Here is an 11,476-nt window from a genome sequence, read left to right as displayed (position 1 = left end):
AACTTTATCACCAATCGATCATAAATATGGCTACGCATCGATAACAATGCTTCCGAATATTTATTTTCAACAAGAAACTATTGAATAACTGGTAAATGTCCAGAATTGTCCAAAAGCGTTGAATTAACTAACAAATCCACATGCATATGCTGCTTCCCCAGCACAGTCGTCAGAGAGTAGTAAGTAGACGAAACAAGTCGAAGTGGCATTCGTCTCCAATCCTCGGGCGCGTGTGAATAGGGAGAAAGGAAATGCGTAATATTTTGCACACTCATCGCCATATTCAGAACCAAACGCAAATTCTTAGAGATAACTACCATCCGTCGTCTGGCTCGCCGTGGCGGTGTCTGACGTATCTCCGGTCTGATTTACGAGGTGTGCTGAAGGTGTTCCTGAAAAATGAGATCCGTGATGCTGTCACCTACACTAAACACGCCAAGCGTAAGCAGCCATGGATGTCATCTACGTTTTGAAGTGACAGAGACGCACTCTTTTTGGTTTCGGAGGTTAAATCATCACCAACTTTGGCAACAAAACGGCTCTTTTCAGGACCACCAAGCTTATTACAGTAAAGAGTAGGAATAGAATTCATCTGCCTGTTTGTCCATATTCAGAACCAACGATCACACAAAATGCTCATGTAATCAAACTGGAAGCAGGGGTACAAATTATTTTGATCAACCTTGATCAACTTTGAATCGCCACGGCCGGATATTTTCGATGGGAGAAGCAACAATCTAGCATCTAATTCGACGAAGACGGCAGGAAACATTTGTGAAGCCGAGTTATTTACGAAAGAGAGTGTCGATGAAGAGAATCGATCAATGTAGATAGGACCTATTGAAAAGTGACGCGAGATTTGTTTTCCGTACTGAGCTCCAATGCTACCGACTCCAGGGAGGTAGCTCCCACATCTGGACCCTACCAATCGACCCATCAACTCAACCGAAGGAAGGCGTGATCAGAGATGTTTGCCTTAGAACAAACATGCCGGTGGCGCCGACTAAGATTGAACCCAGGCCTGCTGGGGTGAGAGGTAATCACGCTAACCACCGGCACCGATATCTTTCAAGGTGGTATCACGGCGAATGAGAATGACCCAAATTTTAGTTTAGTTATCTCAGAAATAAGAAATAAAGTGCAGGAACTCAGCGATGAGTAAATTCGCCTCATTTTTTTCCAGGTTTTTCCAGGATTTTCCAGGGAAAAATTCCCGAATTTGAGAAAAGTAAAGATTGGATTCACTCAGTCTATTGGTACTACTCCGAGACTGAATAAAATTTTCGTCAATTTCCTCATTTTCGGGCAGATTTTTTAGGTTTCCCACAGGAAACCATGAGACAAGTTCCATCGCTGAGTTCCTGCACTTTTGTCGATTATGAGTGAACTAAGCTACTTGATAGCAAACTACTCATAATGGGAGGAGTCTTTGTAGCTTTTATACCACTTGGTTGCACATCATTCTGCTTTAATCTGAAAAGATATAAAAGAGCGCTGCTGTATGGCATTAGCTCATTTTCGCTTCGGACGGCGTGGTGAACAGCAATAGCAGCAGTAGGAAGGTGGTGGCTAGTCCACTCCTTCACACCTAACAAGCAACAATTGACTGGTCGTGGCAAAGGAGGAAAAGGTCTGGTATAGGAGGTGCCAAGCGGCCCTTTTTAGGGCCATCAAGCTTACATCAGTAAAGAGTTGGAATAGAATTTATCTGTGCTTGTTTGTCCATGTTCAGAACCACAAGCCCCCAACGACCACACAAAATGCTCTCCATAGTTGTAATCTTATAACCAAACTTGGAAGCGGGGTGCAAGTGATTTTGATTGATTCTATTAATCAACTTTCTCTTTGAAAAAGATTGCTACAAATTTGGTACGCCTCCCAAATAAAAAACGGAAAGAGTTGAGATAATAGATAATTGATCAATTCAAAAACTAAATGCTCTTCACATTTATTCCGTCCACTAGCGGTCCTACGTCAAGCTTCCGTTCGTGCCCCTAGGCACAGACCCTTCTACTTTTTTCAGCAATTCAAAAACCCAGTCAAAAATACTGACTCCTGTAAAAAAATCTTAGTGTGTATATATAAAATGTTAATAATGGAAACGTCTCACCATATGAATCCAATGTTTCCAGTAATTCCGTCCTGTCGGTTGCAAGTTACTGATAACAAAGCAATATCAAACCGGTAGCTGAATGATCGTGGCATCTAAATACTCCTTTGAACAGTTGACAAATCATCACAAGAAAATTTACTTCACATTATACACAGAATATCTTTTCTCACAGGAGAAAATACTTAACTTCCGATGGAATGAAAAACAACGGAAAAATTAGTAGCAGATCATAACTACTCTTGGAAATATTTTTTGTTCAGCCACAAAAACCTGCATTCTTGAACTTTTCTTAACAAATGTTATCGAGTAGCAAAACTGAAAAATCGTCTCTAGATAAAACTCGGAAAACCACGGCACACTTCGGGGCACACTTCGACCTCACACTTTATGTTGATGAACTTAAATTATACAAAACTGAAATCATTAACATGTTACCACTGACTATTACCAATTATATAACGCACAATTGAACAAAACTTTGTTTAGCATTAGAAAACATAATTTAGTGCCCACCTCTGGAGTAAATACAATGTACCAGAAGCCTTGAAGCATCGCTGTTAATTGGAATTCTGTGAGCTGCCTACAATTTAATGTTTTGAAACGATCTTGATGACATCTAATGGTACCTTTGGATGGCATTGACGTGTACCATGCAATTGTTTTCGTCTAATTCTATGGTCGTGTATTGTCATTGTCGAAGGTACAACATATGTTAATTATAAACACATAAAGGATGAGCAGCCAAATGATGAATCGGAAAAAAACGCGACCCACTCCGATGTGCATGAATCTTTGCATAATTCAAATAGTATAAATTAACAATATGGTCCACTCTCCTATTATCCCCACGACTTTGCCGAAACTAGTGCAACTAGTGACACGAAAGGTGACTAGTACACTGTAAATTGAGCGCTTAGCAGTTGACAGCTCAATATAAACAAGGCTATCGAACACAACTCACAGTTGAGTAAAAATTTACTCAGAATTGTAAAAATTACCAGTTGTAGCTTATATCACAATTGTATTCAAACTGAAGGTTATGGCAAAACAGAATAAAATACAAGGGGTAAGCAAAGTTGCACACTGTGCCGAAACACAACACGGCACTCTGATCGGCACACGGTTAGGGTACACTTTGAAAAGTATGGCACAACATGTAATATACAACGGCATCACTGTTTTTTGCTGACGGTTCTTTCAAGGATTCGCACTTTATTGGCAGTCGTCAATCTTCACTTCAGGATGAAAATAACAACATCGGACTAGACCAGCGTTTCTCAATCTATGGGTCGTGACCCACTGGTCGCAGGCTGTCCGTAGGTGGGCCACTACTAGGATTGATGCATATATTATGTCACGCTCTAAGGGGAGAGGGAGGTCTAAGATTTTGTGACAAGCAATGCATTAGGTATAGGAAAAACGTCACGATAGGAGGGGGAGGGGTTATTTTTTTGCTCGATTTAGCGTGACATAATTAATGCATGGGCCCTAACTTCAAATTTTCACATTTTGTTTGGAAAAAAAAAATCTCAATTTAAAAACAAGACGACATATAAATTGTCTTCTAATTAATCAAACGGTATCATTCATGATCTCGTTTTGGTGTTAGTTAAGCAATTTATTTTAAATTTCTTGAAATAGCCAGTATTTCAAATTAATTCAAGAATTTATTTGTCTGCGGTGTGCAGCCTGGTTTAACGTCTTAACGCAATCTATCATCTAATTTTAAATCTAGAGCCAATCTGACAGTTCTGAAGCCCTTAAAGATCATTTTTCAGTTTTTGCAGCCATGTTGGGTGTTCTAGGCCTTTCCAAATTTTCTATGGTCATTTTGGGCGCTTTCGAAACATTTTGGTGTTTGTAGACGTTGTGACTATTATTAGACCATTTTTAACGTTTTCAAGATAACGGCGCCGGTGGAGTAGTGGTAAGCGTGATTACCTCTCACCCCAGCAGGCCTGGGTTCAATACCAGTCGGCGCCGCCGGGATGTTCTGAGGCATAACATCTCTGATCACGCCTTCCTTCGGATGGGAAGTAAAGCCGTTGGTCCCCGGTTCATGAGTTGATGGGTCGATAGGTAGGGTCCAGGTGTGGGAGCTGCCTTCCTAGCACGTCGGTAGCATTGGTGCTCAGCATGGAAAACAAGATCGACGGAAAAAACAAACCAAAGGAAAAAAAAAATATAACTTCAGGGTTGGCAAAGTTCGAGGATATTGACACCTTGATTGGTACAGTCGGGCACGTTCGGCACAGCTAAATCTCTTAGCAAAATCACTTAAGCATTGATATTGTAATAAAGAAATCCATATTTTTTTATTAAAAGAGCATTATTTCATTTCTTTTTTATTAATTAAAAAGAGCTTGATTTCATTTCTTGAATGAATTACTACAGCATCCCTCCGCTAATCAGTTTGCCTGACCAATCCATGCTAAAAACCAAAACAAAAAGAAAGCATGCTCAAATTCTAAATTCCTAAACAGCAGCAATGCCTTTTAACACGACAAGTATTCATTGTCTAAATTATATGGAAGGATATTAGGGTGGTTCAAATATCGATTTTGTTCCACCAGGCTCAACTGATTCTAGATCAGGTCCTGGTTATTGTTCTTAACACCCTACAACTTTGCCAGAATTATTTACGGAAAGGCTTTCTATATGATCTTATGTGAAATCTATAACTTTGCTCAAGACCACTTTTTGATTAGACTTCAAGGTAATTAGTTATTAATTGATTTGGAAGCCGATGACTTTCTGATATGAAAATCGCCTGCTTATAGGGCAGCACTGCGGTTTGCACTTACGACATAGTAGCCTGAATTTGTTGCCCTATTCTTCGCGCCAAGCACACCAATGATGGCTTCTTAAACAGCTTATGGAGCATGTCAGAAAAATACAATCTTCATAATTTAAAATTAACTAATTATCCTGGAGTTCAATTAAAATGCGGTCTTCAGCAAAGTTGTAGCTGGAAAAAATTCACATTAGTACAGATAGCAAACTTTCCCATAGATCATTACAGCGAAGGGCTAGAACAATGAGAACAAAAAAATAACTTTTACCATAGTAATTCCCATACGAACTTCAACGGGCCAGTGCAGTATGAGTTCGCATCCATGGACGTGCAAGTTCAGAATGGCAACTATTTTTCCAACGACACTTGCCAAACAGCCAAACTTATCCTTTCCCATGATCACCAGTCTTCTCTGTCCTCCAAGCAATTGTAAACTGACGCTAAATTAGTTGTCACCTTCGCGGCTCAAACGAACATGTTCCATCACCTTGTGTTTTCAATTGTCGAAAATCACTGTGAAAAGTGATAAATCTCAACCAAAACAAGAAGAAGCGCTAACATAGATTCGAACGCGGAACCGTGAACTCTGCATATTTCATCATAGTTCTTCCCCTACCGCTTCTATTGCCATTAAATGTGACATAAACGAGAAGCACAGACAATGCAAATTTTTACACAATTTACCCATAAAAAAAAAAAAACAAGCGTAATTTAAATTAAACGCTCACGTGGTTTAAGGTAACTTGTACATACCTCCTACATACATGGAAAGCGAACAAAAAAGTGTCTTGTAGGAAGAAGCCACCGCACGACAATAGTTCATCTCCAGTTGTTGTTATTACTGTTGCCAGGGAGTTTTGAAGCAAAACGCGGTAAGTGCTGGCAAATTTCACGCAAGAAGGAGTCCCCTTACCCGCCTACTATCCTCAGCACTCGAAAAACTTGCACTTTTCGTTACCTCCGTCGTCGTTGCTACGTTACCAACACATAGCCAACTACCGCTACTACCCAGTCAAAATAGCAACCCTTCGGGATGGGTGGCCTATTGTTCAAATCTTGCAAACTGTGACATGATTTTCATATAAAATGTGATTTGATTAGGGAGTTTGATTCATTACAGTCAGTGCGTTCGATTCGGTAACATTAACAGCTCTAAGAAGTTCCTGGGTTTTCGGTAGAAGAACTGAAGTTTGTACGTGTGATTAGAACTGGTGTTCGAGGAACATCGAAGGACTAACATTGTGATAAAGTTTGTGATTTTTTTTTCGGTTTCGTTTAAAGCGTGAAGATGATCAGCAAAAACGTAGTGGTTCTCGTGGTGGTTGGCTTAGCTGGGCTTGCGTGTGCTCTTGCTCAAAGGTACTAAAACAATGCATGGATTTGGTCTTAAACTGAGTGTTGAAGTTTTTCCATCGGAATATTTAGATTGTTGCTTAACAAAATAAGTGGTGAAAGAAAAAAATAGATTTGATTCAATCGAAATTGATTCTTATAAGCTTGAAAACATTAACAAATCTGTTGCATGCTAGTTAATTTCAGAATGATTGAATTCCGTCAAGAGACGAACCAGCCAAAGGTTGAAAATCAATCTAATAAATATATAATAAATAACTAATTGTATCCTTCTCTTATTTCTGCTTCAGTTTTCCCAGTTTTCATTAATCAATTTGGGAAACATTAAATATGGTCATCATTGGTGTACTACAGTTAGTGATAAAATGGGCAATGTGCTTTATCTGAACATTTATTGCAATTTATAAGGACCCAATTTTACTGATAACTCTGCATCCAATGTTCTGTTACATCCATTCTTTCATAGCCAGTTTGATGGATAAACTTTGATAGCATTTGAAAATCAAGGGATGCAAATGTTTGCCTATGCTCCTATTTTGGGCATATCACTTGACCTCAGGCTTAACCGAATTTTAATCATTCTCATTGGCATAGATAAATTAGAGATTCAATCCTGGATCTATCACCAGCCAATAGTAGCCTAGCATAGCTCTAGTCCAAGATTGTACTTAATTTCATCCAACTATCTCCGCAAAATTCTCAGCAACAATTGGCGTCGACCGAACGAAACCTCCTACTCGGAAGCATCAGCGACCAATGATCGTGCCGAACGACTCGGGTTAACCACCGGATACGGAGGAAGTGGCCTCAACGGGTACGGCTATTCCAGTTCCGGTGTGGGAGGTTACGCTCCGCTCAAGATCGACCTCGGTGGCGTGGTGCTCGGTACGCTGGTTGGTATCGGAGCTCTGCTAATCCTACCCAAGTTGGTGTCGGCGTTCGGCGGAGGTTACGGAGGACACTACCGTAGCGTCGACAGTGATCCAACCGGGTTCACCGAAATGTTGAGCAAGGTAGATGACCTGCTGGCACAGAACAACATCGATTCGGGTTCGTGTATGCAGAAGGCCATCTGCACCTACGTGCGATCGTCGGATTACCATATGCAAGTGGGAACGGCCGATCAGATTGAGCATATGATGTTGGCCCTGTCTGAGTGAGTTACTCCCTAAATATATAATTCAAAACTTATGACTAATTAACTTTGTCCGGATAGGAACTCGCTTGTGGACTACATGCTGGATGGAACTGCAATCAAGGAAGCTATCAAGAATGGGAAATCGCAACAGAATCGATCCTGTGATGATATCTACAAAACATGCCCGCTGGATAGACAATCCGCACTACAAGTGTTCAAGAAAATGTTTCCACTGGGAGGAAATTAAGCTACCAACGACCAACATTCTTCGCTTCTATAACTGAAACAACTCTCATACACACAACTGAAATTCATCTATAACTACAAACGTGCCGTACTTAGTTTTTGAAAATCGCAAAATACGCCAAACTGCTGTATTTAATTCTAGAGCAGATGCAACAGAGAATCCAACAACCCCTCGTCGAAAATGAACTGCTCATGGCCTGCTAGTGTCATCGTAATGGTGATTTAAATTTACTAGTTCTAACTGAATAGCGCACCGCTTGCTTGGTTTGCTGTGTAGAGGGGAAAAATCATTGCCTACTACTACACTTAGCAAATCGTCGAAAACAAGAATGGCCGAAAGTGACTCATTTGCGCTAAATTTTCTGGAGATGAATCCTCATCATTTCGTGTCGGAGAGATGAACGTCTAAGAATAGGTAAGATCGCAATATCAAAAGTAGCGAACGGAGATACTCAACCTGATTCCAAAACTGATGACGAAGACGACGAGGACGGCGAGGTTGAGAGAGTGGTTCTATTTTAAGAAAATTCCACACACCGACCTACCAAAACACCACCACCGGTTCGAGGCTAAGGATACTTAAAAGTATTGAACCCGAAACTACAGAGTAGCCAAACGAGAGGTAGTAAATCACATCACACATACAGAGGGTGATGGATCGGCAAATGTTTACCTGAGCGAATCTTAATTTTTCGGGGGAATGCGAACAATAATAAAACATTTGAAAAGGAATGCACTGTTATATATGTATTTGTATTTAGGTGCTTCAATTTCAATTTTGCACGCTCAATCGTTTTCCATTGTTTGCTTCTCCATCAGCTTTATTGTTATCAATTCCTTTGCGTTAAACTACTTTTCTATCGCTTACAAAAATCATAAAATTAAAAATGAATTGAAAAAAAGCAAAAAAAAAAACAATGTTTAAGAAGGGGACTAAATTTAAGCATTATAATTTAAGAATGATCGATGAAAAAATCGACTGTAAATAAATATGCTTTCTTTTTACAATGAACGGACAAATAAATAAAAATCGAGTAAACTACGGAATATTAATTTAAAAAAAAAATTGAACGCCACACACCTATTAATTGAAAATTCGACCACCCAAGTATCAGCGAAAATCTATTACCAAACTTTGGTTCAAGGGGGTCTTCCATATATATTGAAAGTTAGGATTTAAAAAATTATTGGACAGGTTTGGGCTGAATGGTCTCTGAATTTTATGAAATATTGTCCACAGGTAGAGTTTGTGGTTATATGAACGAAAAAACAAATTCAAAAAATTCGGGCGTTTAATTTTTCCAGTTCCATAACTCATGAACCAAGCATCGTAGAATAAAAGATATTCATGTGAAATGATAAGGAAATTATCTCAGCAATTCATAAAAAATATAAAATTAAAAATGTTTTCCATGCAAATTTTCACGGTGGAGGAAAACCGCAAAAAAAAACAGGGAAAACCATTTTCCGAGTTATGAAATATTTTATTCAATATCATTTTTCTTACTTGACAATTTAAAGTTTTTTTTTCGGTCATTGAGATATGACCGGAAATTTTCTCCAGTGAAATATAAGAAGTTTTAGAGCATGAAGAAAATCATGTTTGAAAATTTTCCACCACCCAGTGAATTTCCAGATTTTCTTGCTCAGGGACTTTATAGATAGTGGATTAATCTTCAGTAACACATAAAGTTTAAAAAAATCAGCGGCTTGAAATGTATTTATTTTTTTGTTTTGGAACTTCCATATTTCCACAAATTTTAAATTTGAACTAGCTCTGGACTTTTGAAAATTTCTTTGAAGTATTATATTCAAAGAAATTTTCAAAAATCTGGAGTAAAATTCCAATTTTATTATAATTTCTAAAGACCTCATTCCAAGGGAGTTCTGGAAAAAAAAATCTTTCAAAAAAAACATCAAATGTAATCTGTTTTCAAGGTAGTTCTGAAGAATTTTCGATTTCATATGAAGCCTGATAGTTTTGAGTAGAATTGCAAGAAACTCTGAATTGAATTAAAAGTAAATTTCAATGAAAACTCTAAGGAATTTTTGTGAACTTCAGAGGAAAATTCCAAGGGCATTCTGAAGATAATTTCATAAAGTTTGTGGGAGAAAACGAATCCGTAGCAGACGAACTTGGATTTTTTTAAATACTAAAAGGAGGATTAAAGGGTGTCCACGATGAAATTGCCACACACAAAATTGATTCGCAAAATTCGAGTTTTCATCCGATTGCCATCAAATTTTCAGGGATTGAGAAATAACTATTAAACTTCATTTTACCATTTTACTCGTATTTTATTTACAGTCCATACGCAAATGCCCGCACCTTGGCCTTAACCCCGGCCATAAGATTCTGCACAACCTGTGAATCAACCGTTTTTTGCATGTAAACCCATACTTTCTTCAGTTCCTCGACTGTCTTCACTACCTTAGGTCGTTTAAGAAGGTGCTGCTTCATAATCGCCCAGTACTTCTCGATGGGGCGGAGCTCCGGAGTGTTGGGAGGGTTGAACATTTTCGGCACGAAATTGACCTTATTGTCCGCATACCACTTCAGTACGTCCTTGGAGTAGTGGCATGAGGCCAAATCCGGCCAGAAGATTGTTGGGACGTTGTGGGCCTTCAGGAGAGGAAGCAGCCGCTTCTGGAGGCACTCTTTTATGTACACCTGTCCGTTCATCGTGTCCTGGGTCACGAAAGGTGCACTCCGCTTCCCGCACGTGCAGATGGCTTGCCAAACCAGGAATTTCTTCGCAAATTTGGACATCTTCTGAGTGCGGACATGCTCCGGAACGCTGAACTTATCCTTGGCCGTGAAAAACAGGTTGCCGGGGATCTGTTTGAAGTCGGCCTTCACATATGTTTCGTCGTCCATGATGCAGCATTCAACTTTCGTCAGCATGTTGAGGTACAACTTCCTGGCACGGGTTTTGGCGGACTTGTTCTGCTTCTCGTCGCGATTAGGGGCCTTTTGTACCTTGAACGTTCGAAGCCCAGCCTTAGTTTTGGCCTTCTGGACAAAACTTCGGCTTAGGTGCAGCTTCTTAGCCACATCCCTAACGGAGGCGTTAGGATTTCGGTTGAAGGCCCCAACTACGTGGTTGTGATTTTTGGTGTTGTACGGAATACTTTTTCCTTCACTTCTGGGCTTCCGATCGGTGGTCAACCGTTCCTCGAACCGCTTAATCACTCGCGACACCGTGGAATTCGCGATTCCCAACGTTTTAGCGATGGAACGATGCGAGAGATCCTTGTTCTCGTGATGAATGCGCAAGATTTTATCACGCACGAGCTGTTCTTTCGACTCCATTTCCGCGAGTTTTGATCACAGGACTTTAAAACTTGCAGGATGTAAATAATGCACTATGAACTAAATCCACCCAAATTTTCATTAAATTCTACCCAACGGTTAAAAAGTTAGAGCAATTTCATAGTGTGGCAATTTCATCGTGGACACCCTTTACAAATAAATCTAAGAATAACTCCAGGACATCTTCAAAGGAATTCTGAAAATAAATTCAGGAGAGTTTGCAAACAAATTATGAGTAGAAATCTAAGGAATTTTTTAGGAGAAATGCCAATGAATTCTTAGGAGACTTTCAATGTGAGTAGAATTCCAAGGGAAGGAGTGAAATTGAGGAGATTCTTTCGAAATGGTTTCTTATTATGGAGAATTTCAAGGTAATTCCAAGGAAAACTAAAAGAAAATTGAATTCAAAAGATAGTTTCATCGAAACTTTGAGGAATATTTCAATGGAAATCTCCGTTTGAATATGGAATGGACTATTCTGAGGTCTTCAGAACTACTTGAATGTTCCTAAATTTTTCC

The 11,476-nt window shown here is 39.4% G+C and overlaps 1 protein-coding gene across 1 annotated transcript; it reads left to right on the top strand.

Moving 5' to 3' along the window:
• The first annotated feature begins 6,590 nt into the window (after positions 1–6,590).
• Desi (Desiccate) lies at positions 6,591–7,823 on the top strand. The gene is made up of 3 exons (XM_065216950.1): positions 6,591–6,613; positions 6,964–7,416; positions 7,477–7,823. The coding sequence occupies exons 1-3, from the start codon at positions 6,591–6,593 to the stop codon at positions 7,643–7,645; spliced, it is 645 nt and encodes a 214-aa protein (XP_065073022.1). The 3' UTR covers positions 7,646–7,823.
• Positions 7,824–11,476: the final 3,653 nt, after the last annotated feature.

This window comes from Ochlerotatus camptorhynchus, unplaced genomic scaffold, assembly GCF_037179485.1.
Source record: "Ochlerotatus camptorhynchus isolate MF236.1 unplaced genomic scaffold, CSIRO-AGI_Acam_v1.1 ptg000070l, whole genome shotgun sequence".
NCBI lineage: Eukaryota > Metazoa > Arthropoda > Insecta > Diptera > Culicidae > Ochlerotatus > Ochlerotatus camptorhynchus.
Note: the sequence above shows the minus strand (reverse complement) of the source record. Positions and strands in the feature narration are given on the sequence as shown.